Source organism: Oenanthe melanoleuca, chromosome 28 (genome assembly GCF_029582105.1).
Source record: "Oenanthe melanoleuca isolate GR-GAL-2019-014 chromosome 28, OMel1.0, whole genome shotgun sequence".
In the NCBI taxonomy this organism is placed as follows: Eukaryota; Metazoa; Chordata; class Aves; order Passeriformes; family Muscicapidae; genus Oenanthe; species Oenanthe melanoleuca.
Window position 1 is genome coordinate 1,371,874 of NC_079361.1, and position 24,435 is coordinate 1,396,308.

Below are 24,435 nucleotides of genomic sequence, written 5' to 3' on the forward strand. Positions count from 1 at the left end.
GCACAGGGAGGCACAGGGAAGCTGAGGGGAGCACAGGAGGCACATGGAGGCTGAGGGGAGCACGGGGAGGCACAGGGAGGCCACGGCCCCTCAGCAGTCTCACCGTTGTCCTGGATGATGCGCTTGAGGTAGTCGGCCATGAGCGTGCGCAGGGCGCGCTTGTAGGGCAGCCCCAGGCGGTGCGGGAACACGATGGCCGTGTCCACCACGGTGCCGTGGATCAGCTGGGGAGCAGCACACAGCAGGTTATGGCCCCTCCCACAGGGATCAGCCACCCTGCAGCGAGCCCCAGCTGAGCTCCTGGGCTCTGTGCAGCGCTCTGGCACTGCTGAGCAGTGTGGCAGCAGCTCTCCTGCAGCCAGCAGCATCCCCTGGCACAGTGTGCACACTGCTGGCAGCCACACACCCCCACAGCCTGACACCTCACAGCCTGACACCTCACACCCTGACAGCACACAGCCTGACAGCACACAGCCTGACAGCACACAGCCTGGGCAGCACACAGCCTGACAGCACACAGCCTGACAGCACACAGCCTGACACCTCACACCCAGGGCAGCATACAGCCAGGGCAGCACACAGCCAGGGCAGCACACAGCCTGACAGCACACAGCCAGGGCAGCACACAGCCTGACAGCACACAGCCTGACAGCACACAGCCTGACAGCACACAGCCTGACACCTCACACCCAGGGCAGTACACAGCCTGACAGCACACACCCAGGGCAGCACACACCCAGGGCAGCACACAGCCTGGCAGCACACAGCCAGGGCAGCACACAGCCTGACAGCTCACAGCCTGACAGCACACAGCCAGGGCAGCACACAGCCAGGGCAGCACACAGCCTGACAGCACACAGCCTGACACCTCACAGCCAGGGCAGCACACAGCCTGACAGCACACAGCCTGGGCAGCACACAGCCTGGGCAGCACACAGCCAGGGCAGCACACAGCCTGACAGCACACAGCCTGGGCAGCACACAGCCAGGGCAGCACACAGCCTGACAGCACACAGCCAGGGCAGCACACAGCCTGACAGCACACAGCCTGACAGCACACAGCCTGGGCAGCACACAGCCTGACAGCACACAGCCTGGGCAGCACACAGCCGGGCAGCACACAGCCAGGGCAGCACACAGCCTGACAGCACACAGCCAGGGCAGCACACAGCCTGACAGCACACAGCCAGGGCAGCACACAGCCTGACAGCACACAGCCAGGGCAGCACACAGCCAGGGCAGCACACAGCCAGGGCAGCACACAGCCAGGGCAGCACACAGCCTGACAGCACACAGCCTGACAGCACACAGCCAGGGCAGCACACAGCCTGACAGCACACAGCCTGACAGCACACAGCCTGATAGCACACAGCCTGACAGCACACAGCCTGGGCAGCACACAGCCTGACAGCACACAGCCTGACAGCACACAGCCTGACAGCACACAGCCTGACAGCACACAGCCTGGGCAGCACACAGCCAGGGCAGCACACAGCCTGACAGCACACAGCCTGACAGCACACAGCCAGGGCAGCACACAGCCTGACAGCACACAGCCTGACAGCACACAGCCTGACAGCACACAGCCTGACAGCACACAGCCAGGGCTCATGAAACTCAACAGGACAGGCCAATCTTTAATCCCCCAGCCTGCAGAAGCTGGAATAGCTCTGGACTCTTTCACAATTCAAAATTAAACTGAAGAACCAGCTGGCTGCACAACAGCCTCTGTGTGAGCTGTAGTAACCTTTCAACTGCTCCTCAAGAGGAAGCAGCTCAGCCTGGTGAGTATCATCCCTGCCCATGGAAGGATTGGAGCTGTTTAATGGTCATGGTGTCTTCCAACCAAACCATTCTCGGTTCTAAGGTGGGGACAGAAGTGGGCAGGATGTGCATGACAAAGCAGGATGTGCACACTGCTGCTGCAGAGCAGGCCAGGCCTTCAGGGTGCAAACCAACCCCAAATCCCATCTGCCAACAGTGACTCAACAGGAAGTTTTTAACCAGCACCAGCTCAGCAAGGATGGAATGGGACAAGGAAATTCTATCACTAAATCACATCAGAGAGTGTTTAGAGTTGGGACTTTTTAAAGGGCTTCTACTCCATCCCTGGCAGGGACACCTCCCACTGTCCCAGGCTGCTCCAGCCCCAATGTCCAGCCTGGCCTGGGACACTGCCAGGGATCCAGGGGCAGCCACAGCTGCTCTGGGCACCCTGTGCCAGGGCTCCCCACCCTCCCAGGGAACAATTCCTGCCCAATATCCCATCCAGCCCTGCCCTCTGCCAGTGGCAGCCATTCCCCGGGTCCTGTCCCTCCATCCCTTATCCCCAGTCCCTCTCCAGCTCTCCTGGAGCCCCTTTAGGCCTTGCAAGGGGCTCTGAGCTTCTCTTCTCCAGCCCAGCTGTTCCAGGCTGTCCCCAGAGCAGAGGGGCTCCAGCCCTCTAATCCAGCCCCATGCTGGAGGAACTGAGGATGCTGAACAGGTCAAAGTGCTCCCTGCCCTGCACTAAGGGGCCTGGGGACAGCCAAAAGGGCCCACCTGACAAAGTCCATAATCATAGGGCAGGATGGCTTTTTTTAACACTGATTTCTTCCTCTCAGTCTAAGACAAGGTTAATCCTTTGCTACCCTGAACTGCATTCAGTGGGAATGTAAATGGAGGCAATCCCATATCCTGAGCACAGGAGTGAAGTGCAGGGCCTAGAGATAAACCTGAGTCCTGTCCCAACATGGGTGACTCCAACAGAACCCTGATAATCCCCTCTTCCTCTTTGCCTCCAGGCTCCAGCTCATGTTGCAGGACTGGATCAGTAACAGCTCCACAACTACCCCACAACAGCTGCACCTTAACAGAAACAACCTGCACCACTCCCCAGAGTATAAACCTGCCTAGCTTATGGATAATCTCCCCTGGACTGCACTCAGCTCTGGCACCCTCCCAGACACACTGGTAATTACTTATGTAGATCAGGAAGACTGAGGAAACAGGATAATAAAGCTTTAAATAAAACTTGCAATGCCATCAGCACTTGGAACTTGCCACAGCCATTAGTGAGATATGGCTTTACTGCCACAGCCCTTGGCCATTCTGCTGTGACACCCCAGGGCCCTGCTGGAGTGCTCTGGGCTCCTCCTCTTGGCAGCAGCTCTGGTGCTAAGAGAAAATCAAGCCTCTAAGAGGCCAAGGCAGTCATCTCAAGCTGATTTAACTGGAAATAATGTTTTTCTGATTATGATGAAGCCTCTCCAAGGCTGGGATAAAGGGTGCCACGGAGAGGTAAAGTGTTTTACAGGCATTAAAAGCTCCTGCTTCCAACCCAGCACTGGGAGCTGGCAGCCACAGAGGCTTCAGCAGGAGAGCTGTGGGATGAAGAATGGCTGAGGGAAGTTCTGGCATGTGAGCACAAAGACTTGGCTCCTGCCTGCCACACACCCTGGACACACTCCCTGGCAGGAAAGCAGAGGGGGCTCAGGGATGGGCACACTGGGCTGATGAGGGCCAGGCAGGAAACAGGACAGGTAAAAAGTCAAAATAACTTCATCAAAGTAACACCACAATTCCTAGAAAAGCTGGCACAGAACAGAGAACAGATCTGGTAGGGGTGAGAGGCAAATGATTTGGGATCAGTCATAGAATCATGGAATGGTTTGGGTTGGAAGAGACCTTAGAGACCTTCTTGTTCCACCTTCCACTAGACCAAACTGCTCAGAGCCCTGGCCAGGTCTGTCACCCTGGGCAGCAGCAGCACTGAAAGTTCAGGTGACACTGTGAGTGACACACATGACCCATTCCCTTGCACTTCCACCACAACCAGCCTCACACAGCTCAGAGACTGGACAAACCATGGAGTCCTGGAATGTCCTGGGCTGGAAGGGAGCCACAAGGATCATCCAGCCCAACTGCTGGCATTAACCAAGAGACCCCCCCAGCCCCACCCTGAGCATCCCTGAGAGCGCTGTCCAAACGCTCCTGCAGCTCTGGCAGCCTTGGGGACCATTCCCTGGGGAGCCTGGGCAGTGCCCAGCACCCTCGGGGGGAAGAACCTTTCCCTGAGCTCCATGCCAGCCCTGACACAGCTCCAGCACTTGCTGGGCTCCTGGCCCTGGTCACGAGTGGAAAGATTGGTAGCTGCCCCTCCCCTTCCCCCACAAGAATGCTGAAGACCATGACAAGTCTCCTCTCAGTTTCCTCTAGGCTGAACAAACCTCAGCTGCTCCTCATGAGGCCCCTCCAGACCCTTTCCACCCTCCCAGCTCCTTTGGGCACTCTCTAATGGATGCATGGCTTTTTTACATTGTGGTGCCCAAACTGCACACAGGACCTGAGGTGAGGCCACCACACTACTGTGAACTCCTGGTCCTTGGAAATACAAAGCTCCTAAATTTGAAGGAGGCACCTAACACCCCCCAGGGTGAGAAAGCACCACAGGGAGATGTGAAGGCAAGAGCCAAGTTACCTTTAGTGCAAATAAGTCGCTTTCCAAGCTGTGCCCTATCAAAATGGTGTCTGCACTGAACATGTTCAGTAGGACGGCTTGGACATCCCGCAGGGTGATGCTCGTGTTCTCCAGGTCCTCTTCTGTCACACCTGAGAACCTGCAGAGCAACAGGACACAGCTGAGCTCCTTCACCTCAAGGCCTCCTCTCAGCCCTTAGGGAGTGGTGGTCAGTGGAGTTTCAATAACTGCTCCCAGCCATGCCATGTTCCTGAGAGAGCACAAAGCTCTGTCCCAAGAAGAGCATCCTCAGCTGGTGTCACAATCCTTACCTGGTGTTGTAATCCACCACCTTGGAGTCTGGCTTGACAAAGGTGTCATACACCACTTTCAGCTCTGAGTTGATCACAGTTACTCTTGTCAGCTCCAGGCCTTGCTTAGTGTAGCACTGCAAAGAACAGGGCAGATGTGATGAGAGGCACCAGGCCAAGCACAGTGTGGGATCTGGGGAGCCCCTCACCCATTCTGCAGCTCCCAGAATGCAGCAAGGCCAAGCAGCAGCACTGCCCAGCGTGGGCCAGTCAGAGCCTGCCAGGGCTGCACAGCCCTCCAGCCAAACACACCAATCAATAGGAGCTCATTTACACCTCCAGCACCAATATTCAGAGCAGAGAGAATGAGGTCAGGAAACAGCTTCCCTTCAGCCACTTGTGTCACACCTCAGCCAGTCCCAAAAAGCTTTGTTTTGGCTCTGGACCCACCATTTCACAGTCTAAGGCATAGATCCCAGGGTAGCCTTCAGTCGTGGGCAGCTTCTCAAAAGTCTTCACGAAGCCATCCAGGCTCTCCTTGCGCCCGTCGTGCACGTGTTGCTGACAGGAAAACACAGGGACACTTGCTGATGACAAGAAGCCAGAGCCCACTCTAACAAACCTCTACTTCAACAAAAGTGTGTTTTTAATTTCTTAATGAGGAATAAAGTGAGCCTGAGAAGGTCACAACCCCAGCAAACAGCCATGGGCAGCCCTAATTCCAGTGGCAGAGCAGGGCTGGTGGCATTGTGCTGACAGCACATGGAGCAGGACATCACGTGTGTGGGGACAAGGAGCTTCCAATCTGGAGTAGAACTAGTCAGGAAGGGGCACACTGAGGCCTGGCACTGATGCAACTCCTGGTTCCTGTGGCCAAGACAAGCCCAGGTGGAGGATCCCAACCCCAGCACCCTGTGTGAGCAGGAGCAGCAGACACAGCTCCAGAGCGTCCGTGTGTGCATCCACCCACAGCCCTGCATTCCACACCCACAGCAGCCCCAGCCCACCAGCACTTGAGGCAACAGAGGGCATTTCCAAGCACTCTGCACTGTTCCAGCTACAGCTCCAGGGTCAACAAGATCCAGCAGGAAAACTCAGGGAGTGATTTCACAAGTGGCTTGAGCCAGTGCATGACTGAGCTGCTGTTGCAACACAGCTACTCCCACACTCCTCCAGAGCACAGATCCCAGTGGTTATCCTGAACCTTCCTGGCAGCAGGGCTTCTAAGCTGGGTGAAGTTTAAAGGGGAAGCAGAACAGGTAAGCAAGGGCAAGGCAGAGCTGTGAGTGCCCTTTTGCCTGCTGACATGGTTTATGTAAAACCAACCTGCACCACACCCAGAGGTGATGCTCTCCCTCCCTTATCCCCCAGTGGGGTTTTCTGTTGTGTTTATGTTTTGTCTGGCCCTAAATCTGCATGTATTTGTGCACAGTCACAGCAGCCTGGGCAGAGTCTCCTTCACCACGCTCAAAGCCATGGAATCACTGAATCCTTAAGGGTGGAAAGGACTCCCAAAGATCATCAAGTCAACCCAGCAGCCCCACCATGGTCACCACTAAACCACGTCCCCAGGTGCCACATCCACATGGTTTCTGAACAATTCCAGGGATGGTGACTCCACCCACTGCCCTAGGCAGCCCCTTCCAATGCCTTACAACCCTTTCTTGTGAAGAAATGTTCCCAATATCCAGTCTAAACCTCCCCTAGCCCAGCCTGAGGCTGTTCCCTCTCCTCCTGTCCCTGTTCCTGGAGCACAGCCCGACCCCCTTGGCTGTCCCCTCCTGTCAGGGAGTTGTGCAGAGCCACAAGGGCCCCTGAGCCTCCTTTTCTCCAGGCTGAGCCCCTTTCCAGCTCCCCCAGCCCCTCCAGGTGCTCCAGCCCCTTCCCCAGCTCTGTTCCCTTCCCTGGACACTCTCCAGCCCCTCAATTTCCTTCTTGCCATGAGGGGCCCAAAACTGACCCCAGGATTTGAGGTGGAGCCTCAGCAGTGACCAGCACAGCTCAGGGCTTCCCACAGGTCTCACCCCACAAGGAATGAAACTGCTCTGGTTTGTCTCAGGATTAAAGGCTGGAGGGATGAGGAACTGAGGCCCTTGTAAAGCTGACATGTGTGGGCAGAGAGGAAACCAAAGCAGGATTTGCATATTTTCCTGCACAGGTCACTACTGCAGGTGCAGCCAGAGCACAGGAACTGCATCATTTGAAGTTAATGAGGCAGCTGGGCCAACACTGAGGCCAATCTCTCTCTGTATCCAGAGCCAGCACTGCTCAAAGGCCTCATGGATCACTGATTCCAGGTGCAAGGGGCTGCACTTGTCCATTCTGCACTCATGGCATGGACCCACTCATGGCTGTGCTGAGGGAATGGGGAGGGCAGCTCAGCAGCCAGGAGACAGCAAACACCTCTCCTCCACAGCTTCAGCCCTTCCCTCCCTGAGTAACACAACAGAACTGAGCAATGAAGTGAAAAAAAAAACCAAAAACCAACAAACCCTATCAGGTATTTTCTCCATCAGCTGTTGCTCTGAAACTGCCCAATTCTTCCTGGCTGGGAAGTTGCTCCTGTATTTGAGAGCAGCAGGCTCGGGTATCACAAAGAGCAGCCACTGCAGGCTCCTGGAGCAGCACAGCTCCCTCCTGCCACCTCCTGCCTCCCTGCCTAACTGCAGCAAACCCAGCAGGGACACCCTGTGCTTGGACAGACACACTCAGGCTTTTCTAACCAGCTCTGGGTCCAGAGAATGGTGTCTTAGCACAAATATTTTCTGCTTTCAAAGACCTCCTTCAATACTGAAGGATTCTGTGCACCCCAATATCCCAACATCCCAAAATTTCACTGCGTGCTCTGATGCTGAGGAGTGGATTCAACCTTAAATCTACCAAAGGGTGCTCTGAAAACTGCATAAGGGGGCTTATAAAAAAGAGGGAAAGGGACTTGTTGTGCTGGACATAGGGAATGGCTTCCCACTGCCAGAGGACAGGGTTAGATGGGATATTGGGAAGTAATTGTTGGCTGTGAGGGTGGTAAGGCCCTGGCACACACAGAGAAGGTGATTTTTAAAAAAATCCTAAATTCACATGAAAAAGAAAGAAAAGTAACAACCTGATCTCATTCTATCCCACTGTGCAGGGCAGGCTTTTATGGTGCCCAGAAAATTATTCTGATTGTAACAAACCTTGAATTTTGCCCAGAATTCACTTCTACCTCTACATTTTGGTTCTCCCCTGTGTGGTAAACAGAAAAATGCCACTAAAACAAGTGACAAGGAGTGTGCCAGACTTGAGGGAAAGGCACAAGGCAGACTGGGGATGCCAGGCTAGACACCAACTCTCCTGCAGCCTAAAGGAAAGAAAAAAGCACCTGTGCAAAGGTATCCCAAAGAGTGCTCTGCTCTATCAAACTCCACACCTGAGCAGGTTTGTAATTGTTTTTTCTAGTGCTGGGCTCCCTCAAAAGAAGTTCCATGACACTATGGAGTTACAACAGGCTCCTTGGGAAGGTTCCTCCACTCATTACAACCAAGGAAAGGCAACAAACGGAAAACTTGTCAGAAAAGATTTGTCCACCTGGAGAAAGTTACCTTAGCATGGGAATCTGGAAAGGAAAAGATGGGAAAAAGGGTTTGGCACATTATTGCAAAGGCTCTGAAACTGCTCCTTAGAAGAAAATAAATCCCTTATTTCTCATTTATTCTGTGATTCACTAAAGAACATGAGCTTTTCTATGTTCCTCAAGTAGATGAGCTGGGCAGCTCAGGATAAATGAACCTAGCTCACTCCAGACAGTGAAGTGTCAAATACTGGATTTTCCTATCCTTGCAGAGCAAAGAAATTTAAGCTGCATTTGTTTTATCCCCTTAAGGGAAGCCACTGTTCTTCTAAAGGCTTAAGCAAGGATTTCCCAGCCACTGGCACTGTGAGCAGAGCACAAATGTCACTGAGAATAAAAAGGTGTTGTTCCATCACTTACTTTAGCAACCTGGCAGCCTGGTGACCCCACAGCTCCGGAGCAGCAGCTGTAGTGAGTTTCCCACCCACCTGGCACTGAAAGAGCAAGAGAGGAAGGGTCAAGGAGAAGAGTCTTGTTAACAAGAGACCTGAACTTCAGCTTTCAGTGCAGATCCCCTGGATGAGCACAACAATAACGTGCCAAACACAAGGGGAAAATAACTGTGCATTCACAGGCAGCAATCTAAAGAGTTTAAGTCTCTGGTGTTCAGCCAGACAAACTCCAGAAGCCACTCGGATGCTGTGATGGAAAACCAGAGCAGAGCTCAAACTAGGTTAGTGCCTTGCTGCAAATGAATTCAACCAAGATCAGTGAACTCTCCTGGGAGTGACAGACCTCTAGTGCTCCCAGTCAGCCTTTCAAAAGACTGGGTTGTTTTTTTTTCCAAAAAGCACAGGAAGGTTTTTTTCCTTTACTTTTCTGAACACGTCGAAGCACCTCAGCTGCAGCCCCAGTGGCACATTCTGGTGACAGGCACAGGACCTGTCCCCAGCTGGGAGTGTGCCAGCCCCAGAATGAAGCAGGGCTGAGAAGAGCTGTGTTTGGAGCTGGGCAGGCAGGCTGTGCTCACCTCTCTGCTTGCGCAGGCGCCCCCAGTGATGCACACACTCCTCCCTGCGGATGCAGCTCCCCGAGGCTGACACCATGTACTCGGTGCCACAGCGGCAGCAGATCCTGCACGAGGCTGGGAAGGACACACAGACAGCAGTCACTGCAAACCCCTCACCTCTTAACCTGCCCAAAGCCAAGGAAATCACAATCACTCAAGCCCCCAGTGCTGGTAAATGGTGTTTTGTGTTAAAAAGGATTCTAAATGCTGTTCCAAACTCCTATAAAGGCACAGTAATCCCTCTGAAATCTGCCCCCCAGACACTTCCCAAAGACTCTCCAGTGGCTTTGGTCCACAGCAGCTGCCCCCAGCTCCATCAAGGTTTGCTGCATTGTTTCTCCATGCACAGCAAATTATGCTGGAGTCTAACAGAGTTATTTTAAGAAACAGGATAAATAAGTCATTCTTTGGACACCAGAGCTAATGAAGCCTGGTTTCCAGGGGATCTGTGCCTTGTCACTTCCAAATGACATTTTAGCTCTTCCAGGGCACAGCTTTTCTGTCAGGATTTTCCAGCAGCTAAACCCAGGAGTACTTAGGGCAGGGGCTGGCCCAGCAAGGGGACAGTCTGCAGCTGCTCCCTCCTACACCTCTGCTTTCACTGCCCAAAATTTGGGGAAGGGAGATGCAAAAAGCCATGTGAAGGAGCTGTCATTCTTCTGATCTCCATGCAATTCCATGAGTTTTGGTGTGAGCATTAAAGCTGTTAGCACATTCCCAGCTCTGCCCAACACCAGCCCGCTGGTCACAGTGGCAGCAACAGCTTTAGTTAAACAAGGAAAAATTCAAAGATCCTGCAACATCTCCAGGAAACTACAGGAACAAAACTAGCAACATGAGCTCAGAATCATATAAAGGAGCTGGCTGGTTCCCTGGAAAAAAGGGCTCTCACAAATACAGCACTTGATAGTGTTAATGCAAGAGAGCTTTTGCCCAGGTTGCTTCAGCAACCACAGGACAAATGTAGGCACAAGGTGTTAACATGGATGAGCACTTAACACACTTTAGTGAGGTCTCTCCACACAGATGCTCAGGGGAGCGTGGCAAAGCACCTCAAAAGAAATCCCCAGTCTGGCTTTTATCCCTGCTGCAGCACAGCCTGCTTTAGTCAGGACTGAGGAACAGAAATCTTACCAGGAGTTCAGAAAATTCAGAGGAGGAAAACCTGTGGGATCAAGGCCAGGCTGGACGTGGCTTAGAGCAACCCAGTCTGGTGGAAGGTGCTCCAGGGGGCAGAATGAGATGGGCTTTAAAGTCTCTTCCAATTCAAACTATTTTATGATTTTATGATCATTTTGTCCAGCTGCAAAAAGGGCTCTGGGGAACTGTGTGGCCCAGCAGGGCCACGAGACCAAACAGCAAACTCTGCAATCCAGAGCAGCACAGCAGGACCCACTGCAAAGCCAGCCTGGCCCAGGGTCAGCCCTCATCCCACCATAACAGCAGCTCACACAGAGGCAGAAAAAAATTCTTCCCTGGGAGAGGGGAGGGTCACCAAGCACAGAGCAGGAGCCTTTTCCAACCTGCTCAACTGCTGTTCCTTGGCAGCACAGAATCATGGAACTGCTAAGGTTGGAGAAGACATTTAAGATAAAGTCCAACCATCAGCATCATCAGCATGGTCATCACTAAACCATGTCCCCAAGTGCCACATCCACACATTTTTTTGACATTTATGGGGATGATGACTCCACCACTGCCCTGGGCAGCCCGTTCAATGCTTCCCTACTTTTTCATGAAGAAATTTTCCTTTATGTCCAATCTCACAACCTCTTTCATGAAGAAATTTTCCTTTATATCCAATCTAAACCTCCCCTGGTGTGACTTGAAGCCATTTTTTTTTTCCTCCTGTCACGTGTTACCTGGGAATTAGAAATAAGAAACCTCCCCCAGGCTCACAGCCCCACAGACTGTAAATCTGGGTCAAAAATAGCATTCTCAGGATGTGAAAGCTGAAGAAACTCTCCATGCAGGAATGCAGCAGAATCCTGCAACCACACTCCCCATCACAACAGGAGCAAAAGCTCCACACTGAGGCTTTTACACAGCCAGAAGGGGCAGCTCCAGCTGTATCCAGGAAAGGGAAGAGGCAGCAGAGCTTACAGTCAGTCACTTTCTTCTCCTCTGCAGTGAAGAGCACAGCACGGCCAGGCCTGTCGGGGTGGGGCAGTGGGTACCCGTTCTCCTTCAGCTGCTCCTCGGTCAGCAGGTACTCCCTGAGGCGCCGGTACAGGGCAGCTCCTGCACACACACACACACACACAGCTCCAGCACCACAGCCTGCCCCTTCCCTGCCTCTTCCCTGCCTCTTCCCTGCCTCTTCCCTGCCCCTTCCCTGCCCCTTCCCTGCCTCTTCCCTGCCTGCTTCACTGCCTCTTCCCTGCCTCTTCCCTGCCTGCTTCACTGCCTGCTTCCCTGCCTCTTCCCTGCCCCTTCCCTGCCTCTTCCCTGCCCCTTCCCTGCCTCTTCCCTGCCCCTTCCCTGCCTCTTCCCTGCCTCTTCCCTGCCTCTTCCCTGCCTCTTCCCTGCCCCTTCCCTGCCTCTTTCCTGCCTCTTCCCTGCCCCTTCCCTGCCTGCTTCCCTGCCTCTTCCCTCCCTCTTCCCTGCCCCTTCCCTGCCTCTTCCCTGCCCCTTCCCTGCCTCTTCCCGGCCTTCCCCAGCCCCCCTGCCTGTGGAAACTGCCCCCTCTACTCTGGATTTCTTCTACTGCCTCAGCTCAGGGTGGACACAGGAATAGGTATTGGGTGGTAATTTTTTAAATCTGGTCATTAGTGTACAAGTTGATTTTTCAACTCTTTGAAAAAGGAGTATAAGTCTGGAAAGCACAGCTGGAACAGAATTCCTCCAAAAGGCTCTTCTTCAGCTTTGCTGTTACTGATGGAACCAACCCAATCTGGTTTGCAAGGGACCTTGGAGATCATCCCATCCCTCCCCTGCCATGGCAGGGACACCTCCCACTGTCCCAGGCTGTTCCAGCCCCAATGTCCAGCCTGGCCTGGGACACTGCCAGGGATCCAGGGGCAGCCACAGCTGCTCTGGGCACCCTGTGCCAGGGCTCCCCACCCTCCCAGCCAGGAATTCCTTCCCAAAATCCCATCTAGCCCTTCCCTCTGGCAGTGGAAAGCCATTCCCCCTTGTCCTGTCACTAAATGTGAGACTTCTCCCATTTTAATGTTTAAATGCAACAGCTGATAATTGGTAACACAGCCCTCAAACACCCCTCAAAGACCACACACAGCTCCCTAAAAATTTCATTATCAGAAGTTTCTTCCTGCTACTGATTTCAGGCTGCTCATTTAATTTCACAGAATAATTACAACTTCTTGCACTCTGCTCAATATCTCCTTTGGCTGCTGTGTTAAACCCTTCCAATATTGCTGGGTGCCCTTTGATGTTGCTTAGCTGAGCTATACTGGCCCTTTTAAGCTTCCTCAATGTCAATTCCTTCTGCTCCATGGCCTCCCTGGCTCTTCTCTGATCTCCTCCACAATTTGCCTACATCTCTTGGCAACCAAAATACCCATAACTGATTTGAGCTCACATGAAAAATGCTCGTGGCACAACCCTTTGGCTACAATATGACCTTACTGTGACATTGCTGAAAGTGCAACTGAGCCCTGCAGAGATGGAGATTTTTAAGTTTGCCTTTTAATCTGACAGGCACATAGTAAAGAACTGCTTCAGGGCAAGAAAGTTAAAGTAAAATAATGCCCAAAGCACAAGAAGCAGCTCTGAATGGTTATTGATGCTCCATCAAAGCCAGCCAGGCTGCAGCAGTGACCTCACAGCCCCAGAGAGGATGGAAGGAGGGCCCTGGTCAGGGGTGTCACCATCCCCCAAGGGACTCTGCAGCTCTGTGATGCAGCCAGGTAACAACTCCTGTCAGAGAAATCCCAGCACTTCAGGTCATAAAATCCTGGAATATCCTGAGCTGGAGGGACCCTCATGGATGATCAGTGCAGCCCCTGTCCCTGCCCAGCCCCCAACAGCCCCACCCTGAGCATCCCTGAGAGCGCTGTCCAAACGCTCCTGCAGCTCTGGCAGCCTTGGGGCCGGGACCATTCCCTGGGGAGCCTGGGCAGTGCCCAGCACCCTCGGGGGGAAGAACCTTTCCCTGAGCTCCATGCCAGCCCTGACACAGCTCCAGCCCTTGCTGGGCTCCTGGCCCTGTCCCAGAGCAGAGCTCAGCCCCTGCCCCTCTGCCTTCCCTCGGCAGGAGCTGCAGCCCCCGAGGAGTCTCCCCTCAGTCTCCTCTGCTCCAGCTGAACGAGCCAAGTGCTCTCAGCTGCTCCTCAGCCCTTCCCCAGCTCCGGGTTCCTCCTTTGGACACTCTCCAACAGCTTTAGATCCTTCTGACAGCTGGTGACCAAAGTGCCCCCACAACTCGAGGTGAATGCACCAGCCTGATTCTGCTCCCCCTAAGCAGTGCCACACCTCAGCTCCACCCTTCCAAGTGCCATCCCAGCAGCAGAGGCTCTGACCTGTCAGATCCTCGGCTCTCAGGCTCCCTGAGCGGTTCAGAGTAAAGCTGGTCTTGGCAGCAAGCTTCCCTCCCAGCACAGCTTCGTGGGACACCACCTTCTTGTTACTTGTCTCTGCAAGGAGAAGGGAACAGCACAGGGATCAGTACCCAGTGGGTGACTTCAGTCCTGGTTTGGGACATTACCCATGGGCAAGAGGAGGACTGTGTTTAGCCTCTTGAACCCTTGTTTTGCTCCAGAAATGCATTCTTTGTGCCACACGCTGGCCCAGCATTTCCATTCCAGTACTGCAGAGAGTTTTCCATTCACACTGTCAGACCACTACAATTTTAAGGGCAGCAAGGACACTTTTACAGTTCTGCTAGAAACTTGCAGCTCTCTCTGCTCACTCTGCACAGCAAGCCCTCCAACTGACCAAAAGCAAGAGAGGAGCCAGCACAGAAACAACTTGACCCCTTCATGTGTTGTGTGAGGGCATCACCCACCCCCAGTAAGCAGCTTTGATTCTGGGGCCCTGCAGACCAACCTCCCACACAGGATCTTTCAACTTCTTTCAGAAAGGAGCTTCAGAGCTCTAGAATATGCTCAGCACATCAGATAATGGCAAGAGGGGCTTTTTACTAATCATTAACTGGCAGCCCTCTCCTAAAGGCCAGCCTCCAAGTTCAGCTGCTCTGCCTAATGGCCAGGAACGTAATGAAGACAGAGGAGAGAAAAGGGAAGAGACTAGAGAAAAAAAAATTCACAAGAACAGCACAAATTGATTGTTTAATGTACCCTCTCGAGAGCCAATAATGAAATGTCTTAACCCTCTTCGTTTCTCTCTTGAAGCTTAATGTGTGTAACAGATTTCTGTGGTGATGGACGAGTCTATCACTTTGAAGGCATCATGTGAAAGTTACTCCATTAGCAGGGCTTTTCATTTGAAAGAACTTGTGCTAAAAAAAACCCCCACCCGTGTGGCATTATCTCCATTTAGGCTGAGAAAGCCAACAAAGGCAGGACCTGCCTCTTGAAGGCCCATTAAAGCTTGCCAGGCTATAAAAAGCTAAACTGGAGCTGTTTGCCTTTCAGCATAATGCTGCTGAGAAATGGGTTCAGGCTTCTCAAGCAGGTTTCCCCTGGTTTGTAAGGGCAGCAGGGCTCAGCTGCAGGGTACCTACTGTTGCTGCTGGCCGGGGAGTTGGGCACGAGGCTGCGCAGCTTCTTCAGGGTGTTGACAGCCACGTTCAGGTAAATGTTGCGACTGGTGCTGCGCTCATAGGCCACCTTCTCCTCTGCCAGGGCCTGGGGACAGCACAGCTCATCACACACAGCCTCCTCCCACTGCTCACAGAGCCCCACTGCCATCTGGGCTGGGAGGAACCTCCAAGATCACTTTTCTCCACCTTCCGCTATCCCAGGTTGTTGCAAGCCCCACCCAAGCCAGCCTTGAACTTCCAGGGATGGGGCAGCCACAGCTTCCATTGCTTTTGGAGAAAATCAATGCCTGGCTCTTAAAATACTGACTCCAAGTAGGAATCCTCCCACCCAAAAGAATAAAATACTGCCTGACAAGGAACTGAGTAATAAAGCAGAACATAGCACCAATATGTGCTGGTGTGGGGTCTTGCCCAGGTAAGTAAGAGAAAAAAAAGTAATTTTATTTTAAACAAAGTGCTGGGAAAAGAACTTGCTTGTGAAACTTTCCCAAAGAGATGAATAAAAATTTCTTAATTAGAAAAAAATTATTTTCCTCAAACTTTAACATATTTTAAATGGGTGTTATCTCTTTTCCCCAGTATAAAGTCTGCTGCCACTTTGGCTTAAGCATTCCAGAGCTGCCCTTGTTCCCAGGAAGATCTAACCCTGCCACGTTTTTATCAAGTAATTCTTGATTCTTGTTCCTGGAACTGCCTGAGGAAGGCTTCTTTCCCCACTCTGGTGCAGTGCAAGATCTTAACTGGTAAGAAAAGGAGATTTGGTAAATGGTGACTCCTTGGATGCAATAGGAAGCTGGGAAGGTTGAATCCCATAAAAGAAATCCTCGTGGTCTCTGCTTTGCATTGAGCACACCACAAAATGTCCCACATTTACCCAATTAATGGCCAAACTTTCCCAATAAAATGGATTATCTTCTCAACTCTGCTTTTGGAAATCCTACTATACTGTCCTTACTGCTAGTAGGCTCCTTAAAAGTCTCCTTAAAAGCAGCAAAGAAACAATTCCCAACTAATTACATCTATCCCAAACACTTCCCTGTGCTCAACACTTTGATTCCAGGTGTTGTTTCTGGCTGCACCAGAACAAAAGGTCTTTGACCACAATGCACATTCCTCTCCTGGGGTTATTAAAGGGATCAGGCAAGCTTTCCAAATGAAGGGAAAGATGGGATTTCCTACTGGAAGCCCTCACTGGAATGACATTCTGTTGCCCAGTCTGGTAATATTCAATTCCTCAGCTGAACTGTCAGTGGATAGGGGAGTTTTCATGGAATCAGGGTTTGGCTTGGAAGGGACCTTAAAGATCATCTAGTTCCCACCCCCAAGTTTCTGCAAGCATAAATCCAATCCAGTTTTCTCAATTAACTACCATTTTGGAAGGCCAAGGCAGAGGATGTCATTCCCTGCTGAAAACTTTCCCAGGGATCTGTACAGACCTTGTCGAAGGCTTCCTGGGAGGAGGGGCAGAATTTCAGACACTCATCAATGAAGAGATTGAGATACCTCTGACGAATGTTGGTTGGGACTTTAGCACCAAACTCTGTGGGAATAACAGGCCTCTGTAAAGTGGTGCTCTGGAGGTGAGACAGAGAGAGAAAGAGGCTGGTCAGCTCCAGGAGGCTGCTCTGAGGCTCTCCCATTTCCTGTTACTAATCATGGGGTGACTTCCTTTCTGAAAATCTGCCCAAAGCCAAACTTAACACACAGCACTTTGGTACTAAAAATACCACTTGAGGCTTCCCCACCTCCAGTGCTTGAACTCCTTTAGAAAACAGCTGTACTTCACTCTGAAGTCAGCCAGGAGCCAGGGACTCCAGGGGCATTAGTCACACACAGGCACTCAGAGCAGGGCATGCTGACACTCCCAGTGACAGAGCCAAGGATGGCACCAGTAACCACAGGCTGAACTGGAGCCATGAACACAGCACCAGCTATGGGCACCACACACAGGTTGGGTTCTCTGGCTGTGAACAGAGCAGGAGGTCTCTCCTGCCAGGCTGGCAGTCACTTAACCCATCCCACTTCCTAGGGCATTCCTGCAAATTGGGGGTTTTCTTCCTTTTTAATGCCAATCATGATGCTCCTAAAAGGATTTACCCCTCCAATTTCTTCAAAACCTGCATGGTGGACCAAGCTATGACCCACCACTGCAGTTTTCCATTTCACACCACTTTATTCCCCACATCACAGCACACCTGCCTCTTTTTCAGAGAGGAAAATGTACATTCATCTCTAAAACACCCAATTGTTTTGTCAGTTGTTCTCCATCCCACTCAAAAGATATCCATAAATCAAACCATCTGCTGCAATCTGCAATAAAAACAGCTCTGTGGAAGATGTGAGCTTGCTCTAAGAGGAGCAACTGGTCCTATCTCAATGGGAAAAGTGCTCATTTCCCCCAGAGACTCCCTTTGATGCCTGTTCAAGGAGATTTGGTCCTTTTCATTAAATATTTAAATTCTCAGTCTCTAATATGATACCCTCAAGCACCTCTGCAACTCTGCTAAATATTTGGTCCTTTCAGTTATTTCTCTTATTTTTAATCAGCTTCAAGTTCTATGTTACTATGGTGGCAGTTTGGGTGGGAAAAGGAAAAAATTACTTTTCACTCTTCTAGAAATAATCAGAGCAAGTTATGACAGATCTTGACACAAACATCATCAATAAAGGGATTTTCAATCAAGTCCTGGCACTAACTATGGTCTGCCATCCACTCCAGCAAACAGCTCCTTGTGCCATGCCCAGGCTGCTCCAGGAGGAATTCTGCTCTGAATTGTCTCAGCAAGTGACAGCTTCCAAGTGTTCATGGAAAGGAGGGACTTAACAGAATCATGGAATAGTTTGGGTAGGAAGGGGCTTTAAAAATCATCCCATTCCCACCCCTGCCCTGGCAGGGACACCTCCCACTGTCCCAGGCTGCTCCAGCCCCAATGTCCAGCCTGGCCTGGGACACTGCCAGGGATCCAGGGGCAGCCACAGCTGCTCTGGGCACCCTGTGCCAGGGCTCCCCACCCTCCCAGGGAACAATTCCTGCCCAATATCCCATCCAGCCCTGCCCTCTGCCAGTGGCAGCCATTCCCTGGGTCCTGTCACTTTGCTAAGGAACTCATGGCAAAGGTTGGCCAGAGGTCCCAGGGGGTAAAGAGAAACAAAACAAAAACAATTAACAAAGACAAAACAGTCTTTTCTTTGAACACCAGCAGCAGCATGAATTTCAGTGCTCACATTTTATTATCTAGGTCACAGAGGGATATTATTCACCACCACCTGCCTCAGTGTGGCCCACAGAGCCTGGGAAGGCCAGGAATCCATCCCTGCCTATTGAGCATGGGAAGTTCCAACACCCTGGCCCAAACACACCCAGGCCAGTCACACAAGAGAAGGCTCAAACTGGAGACAAGTGATCAATATTCACAGAGATCAGAGCAGCACTTAAGTATTTCTACCTTTTTAAGCTCCTACCCCTTGAGTGTTTAATTTTTTATACAATGCTATCTAGGAAAACCACAGGAAGAAACAAACCCACTTAATCAACATAATCAAAACACCACTTTCAGCAAGTGCTAAGTTTGGAACAGCAGGATCAAACACTCCACCCTCCTCAGGGAATGACAGGAAAGAATTCAAATTCCTCTTACCTGTAAGGAGGGAACATGTGCTACCCTTTTGGGCACGATGGTGCTGGTGGTCTTAGAAGCCATCCCAGCCAAGGTGCAAGGCTTCAGAGGAAGGGTGGGGGCTTCAGAGTCATTGGAAGGTGTGACACTCCTGCCACCAAGAGTTGCCTTACTGCTCCCGAGGCCTGCAGGGAACACAAAACACTCAGCTGCAAATCCTGCCACTGGGCTTGGGGCTGCCAGAATGAACCCCATGAACTCACTACACAAGGCCAGTGCTGCAAGCTGTGATTTTCTCCAATCCAGGTCTCCAAAGGGATACAAATTGGGCAATTTTACCACCTTGCAGGCAAGGATGAGGAAATCTTCTGCCAGGAAACGTGTCTCATTTGGGTTTGTTTTGGGGTGACTGAGTCAGCAGTTTAAAGAGGTAACTCAGCTGACAACGTCAGCTCTGAGTCCTTCCACTACAAAGGGACAGCAGTGAGCATTCATTAGCACTTCCCTCCTGCTCCTGCCACCTCTGAAGGTTTAAATGGAAAAGGAAATGAAGAGAAAACACAACCCAGGAAAGAAACAGAAAAAGGAAAGGCTGAAGTGAGGGAGGCTGGGTGAGACAGATGAGGCTGCACACATCTGACCTGCTGCTTTTCAGAACAGGCTGGAATTTCTCAGAGAAAGACCTTCCACTGGACACTATCAGCAAAGACTCAAGTCATGGCCAGTCCTACACATCCCCTGACAGTTTCACACGTGCTCCAGAGAAATGTAAACACACTGTGCCCTTGCCCAGGGGGAGGACAGGACAGATCCCAAACCCCGCTTACTTTGCTTGGCTGCTGCAGTGAGGGCTGCATTTGGCACGTGAGCAATCCTCCTCTTTTCTCCTGGCAAACAGAGAGAGGTCTTTTGCACAGCCCCAGCCAGCTGTGCTGCCTGCTGCTGAGCCAGCTGGATCCTCTGGTAGCACACCTCCTGGGCCGTGGGGGGACGGTAGGGCCGCACCACCGGCTTGCTCGGGGCCTCTGCCTGCACAGACAAACAGCATTCAGGGCCAGCAGCTCCCTCTCCATGCACACCCACTGCCTTCACTCACCCAGAAAGGTCTCTTCTCCTCAACCCCTCCGTTAGCAAGCACAGAGTTTTGAGAGCACAAGATCCCAACTGTCCTCCAGAACAAAATAATGAAGAGTCATCCTTCAGCAAACATGGCATTCATGATTCACGCCCTGGGAAGGCCTCCCAGCTCACTGGCACGTTCACAATTGGCAGGTGCTGTTCATCAACTGCTTTTGGTGGTGTGATGCTCCCCATGGCTGTGCCCAGCCCAGCCCTGGGCTCTATCCACACTCTCAGCCTTGCCCTAGCACACAAACACAGCCCTGTGCCTGCTCTGCTTCCTACAGCAATGAAAAAGTGACAATAATTCTCCACTCCCCTCTGCCACACAGCACTGAGCTCCACTGCTCTCTGCCTGAGCACCCCCTGCATCCACCTCTGCAGCCCTGGAATGCTGGAAAGCTTTCACAGCTATGTGTCTATGGGATCAGAGCATTACACAAACTGAGCTCTGAATTTCAAACAGGCTCTGGCCCTGCCCACTTCTGGAGGCACCTCACTGCCTCAGCTGTTACAGCACCAACAGGTTCCACACACCATTCCTTTGATGGCCAAATTTAGGTTTGCAGGAGAAGTGCCATAAATGCTCTCAGCAAAGAGAGAAGTTTCTTAGCACCAGATGTGCAAGAGAAGCAGCAGTAGTACAAACTTCTCCACTCCACTCAGGAGCCTTTGAAATGTGAGGAACAGACCTTCCCTCCTGAAACCTCCCTGGAGGAGGGTGGCCATTGTAACACCTGGGGCAAGCTGGCACCTCCTGCATTCCTGGCCTCTGATGTTGACAGCAGCTTCTGGATACCAAACTGAGTGCAGTCAGACATTAAATTATAATTACAGACTTCCAAACAGGACAGGCCACTCATTTTCTGCCTCACCTGCAATTCCTTTGGCCCCCCCTGGCAACCAACCCCAAACTCAGCTCCCTCCCCTTCTGCTCAGTCCTTGAGCTATAAATCATGGGCAAGACTGAGCAAATATTCCACTTGGAGGGACACAACAAAGCACAGGCCTCAGTTCAGAGGTGAAAAGTGGCAGTTCAGGTGCCACAGCAGTCCTGGGCAGAGCTGGGAGTTGCTCTGAGCTGAGACTCTCCAGGGGATGCAGGTTGTGGGGATGCCCTGGCAGCTGAGCACACCAGATCGGCTCTGTTTGCCCAAGCAAAGGCTGTGCTGGGGCTCCCATCTTTGGAAAGCATTTTGGGATCAGCTGTCACATTAAGAAAATATATTTAAAGATTTGTACATGTCTAAAAGGCGCCTCTTTACAATAAATATTTGAGTTAATGAATTTCCAAGCCATTTGCTTCAGTCTCTTATCTCTTCACTTTGGAAGAAAGGGCCCTTATCAAACCACATGAACAGGCTGGAGATATGTAGTTAAATAAAACCCATTGTATTGACCCCAAGGCTTCAAATTATTAAAGGCAAAAAAAAACCTTTCCTAGGCAGAGAGGAAAAGCAGAACAATTAATTTGGACTACCCAGTTCAAATTAGTGCACAAGCCTCCACTTTTATCCTGCTGCAACATAAAACTAATCTGTGCTCAGCACCTGGAGGGAAGCACATTAAACCCTTAGAGAAAACATGAATTAAAATCCCAGGGAGAAAGGAATAAAAAAATCAGAATGTCTTCCTTGCCCTTTTTTTTTGTTTTGTTTTAATTCTTCTCCTCTGTATTTGCACAACTGGGGAAGAAAAGTATCCAAACAAATACTGCTGAGATCTTGGCTGATTCAGAACAGATGTAAGGTAATGGTTTTAAACATCTGACCAAATTCCTGCAGGATCTTTTAGATCCACAGGGCACAGAAAAATACCAGCAGACACAGAGTGACCTTGTGTCCAGTGAATTTCTACTGAAATCACTGAATGAAGCTGTACTGGAGAAAAATGAACACCCCAAGCTATCCCAAAAGGTTACCAAGAGCACAATCCACCCACTCTTCCCAGCCTACCCTTGCTTTTAGGAAGGTTTATTAGAGTTTTGCTGCCACTCTTAACAGATCCTAAACACTGGAGTTTTTTGAGAAATTAGAAAGAGAGGAAATGAAACTGCCATAGACTGATTCCAGCACAAACAACTCCCACACTGCTGCCTGGCCCTGGGAGTGCAGCTTTTTCCAGGGTCAGGACAGAAAATCCTCACCTGGAACAACCTATACATCTGCTTCTAAATCTGCACTTACATTTCCTTGTTTGACAAGATGAGAGATCCTTCTTTTTTGGCCAGGAAACAAGGTAGTTAAATTATCTTCTGTCTTTTCTTCATTTGTTTCTTCTTTGGATGGCTGGAAAACAAAAGAACAGGAGAACAGACTTGAAGATCCCTCACAAGAGGGAGATTTGGAAAGTCTCCTTTTGGGTTAACCTTGCAGGGGACAGGTGAGAACATGTGGTCAGCTGCTGGGCCAGTGACAAGAACCTTGCTGTGAGCCCAGGAGCCACCAAGGAACAGCAGCAGGACATTCCCATGGGCTGGCATGGGGCAGGATCAGCCTCACCTGCCACAGGAGCCCTGAGCAGCCCTCCCCTGGCAGCCACTCACACACCTCACCTCCCATGGCATCCTTAGAGTCCAGGGGCTCTGGGCTGGTTTGGTTTTTTTAAGAAGTTGGGAACTGACTCATTTCTGCCCTGGGCAGGTGCTGACACCTGCTCAACAGCAAACCACGGTGCCCCCACCCCACATTTAGGGAAATGTTTTCTGCAGGTTTATCCACTGCTGTCACTGCAGGAAGACTCTGGTGACACAGCCCAGGTCACATCCAGAAACACAGCAGGAGGCAGAAGCACGTCTCCAGCCAAAGCTGACACCTCAGACCTGCTCCTGGACAATGAGAACCACCTGGAAATCTGCTTGAAATTCAACTCAGTTGTTAATTGATACAAAACATTTCACAAGTTTATTTTTCAAAACTTCAGCTGCTCTCCAGACAATCATGTTTTCAGTTTTTCAGAACAACTCCTGGCAAAACTCTGAGATGAGCCTGACAATGTCTGAAATTCAGCAACAGAGCCCAAAGCTGGATTTAGGGATGAGCTCAGGCACCACATGGGATAAGCCTGTGTTCAGCAGCACAAGGCACTCTGGATGAGCACCTGACCCTGAATCACTTGGCTCCCTGGGAACCCCAGAGTCTGTTAATTCACTGACATCCCAATAAACTGTCTCACAATGCAATTCTCCCAGGTGAAAAAGCACCACACTGCCCACACACAGCTTCCTGAAATCCCAGAATCCTGGAATATCCTGAGCTGGATCCCTCATGGATGATCAGTGCAGCCCCTGTCCCTGCCCAGCCCCCAACAGCCCCACCCTGAGCATCCCTGAGAGCGCTGTCCAAACGCTCCTGCAGCTCTGGCAGCCTTGGGGACCATTCCCTGGGGAGCCTGGGCAGTGCCCAGCACCCTCGGGGGGAAGAACCTTTCCTCTGGGAGCCCAGAGTGTTCCTCTGGCTTCCCTGGAAGGTTTAAGACCTCCCTGTCAGGGTCCCCAAAGACCCTCGAATGAGACCCAGGTGTCTCAGGGGCTGGATTTAGCTCCTTGGAACAATTTACCAACAATGAGAGAAGAAATGCAAGCTGCAAAAATAGAGTGTAAATTAGACTGTTAGAATGTAGAATTAGCAGATTTCTAGAATGTTTGTGATAAGGGATACATGGCCAAGATGGAGAATTTGGGGTGTGGATACCTCTTCCTCCTTCTTCTCCATGTCATCCATGCTGGGTGACATGCTGGCACTTTCAGATTGGATGGGTACAGAGCTGGACCATGTAACAAGACTGTGTTGTATTGGGGGTCAATTGTAAATACCTAGTAGGTAATTTAGAGTATAAAAGATCAGTCCTGCCTCTGCCAGGCAGATTCTGCCCTGGACGACTGGTGAGCAGATCGCTGTTCACTGGACAAAGCATTCCTGAGATAAGGAACAATAAACAACCATGAAAACCTCTAAGAACAGCCTCCTGCAGTCTCTCATCGGCAGGCATTGGAAAGAGCTGGGTTGGAAACCACCTGCATGTCCTCCAGAGGTTATCTCAGGTCTAAGGAGACACCTCGGGCTGTGACACTTTCCCTGAGCTCCAGCCCAGCCCTGACACATTACTGAGGCCAAACAACACGGGGCTGTGGTGGTTTTGCACAGCCTGGTGCTTGGTAGCAGGGGCAGGGGGTGACACAGAGGTGGCTGCTGTGAGAAGATGCTGGAAGCTTCCACCATGTCCAGCAGAGCCAATCCCTGATGGTTCTGGGGATGGACATGCTGCTGGTCAAGCCTGGGCCAATTAGAGGAGATGGTAACACCTCTGTGATAACAAATTTAACAAGAAAATCAAAATAAAGTGAGGTGGGCAGTTTTAATTCCAGCTAGAGCAGAGGAGGAGGTGAGAACATGTGAGGGAAACAACATGGAGACACCAAGGTCAGTGAGGGAGGGGCAGGAGGTGCTCCAGACACCAGAGCTGAGGCTCCTCTGCAGCCTGTGGTGAGACCATGGTGAAGCAGCTGTGCCCCTGCAGCCCATGGGGATGCAGAGATCCATGCACAGCCCATGGGGATCTACGGGGATGCAGAGATCCATGGGGGATGCAGAGATCCACCCACAGCCCAGGGGGATCCATGGGGGATGCAGAGATCCATGGGGGATGT

General features: G+C 51.4%; 1 protein-coding gene across 1 annotated transcript in view; it reads right to left on the minus strand.

Annotated features, from left to right (window-relative positions):
* The window catches only part of REXO1 (RNA exonuclease 1 homolog), a 43,526-nt gene that overhangs the window by 2,905 nt on the left and 16,186 nt on the right, over nt 1-24,435 (minus strand). Inside the window, exons 3-15 of the mRNA XM_056512544.1 lie at nt 21,974-22,075; nt 19,496-19,697; nt 18,690-18,853; nt 16,488-16,625; nt 15,013-15,136; nt 13,850-13,963; nt 11,472-11,609; nt 9,330-9,443; nt 8,720-8,793; nt 5,200-5,310; nt 4,771-4,886; nt 4,460-4,598; nt 104-224 (exon numbers count right to left, since the gene is read on the minus strand). Of these exons, the coding sequence (XP_056368519.1) occupies nt 104-224; nt 4,460-4,598; nt 4,771-4,886; nt 5,200-5,310; nt 8,720-8,793; nt 9,330-9,443; nt 11,472-11,609; nt 13,850-13,963; nt 15,013-15,136; nt 16,488-16,625; nt 18,690-18,853; nt 19,496-19,697; nt 21,974-22,075 (1,657 nt within the window). The remainder of the gene's footprint in view (nt 1-103; nt 225-4,459; nt 4,599-4,770; nt 4,887-5,199; nt 5,311-8,719; nt 8,794-9,329; nt 9,444-11,471; nt 11,610-13,849; nt 13,964-15,012; nt 15,137-16,487; nt 16,626-18,689; nt 18,854-19,495; nt 19,698-21,973; nt 22,076-24,435) is intronic.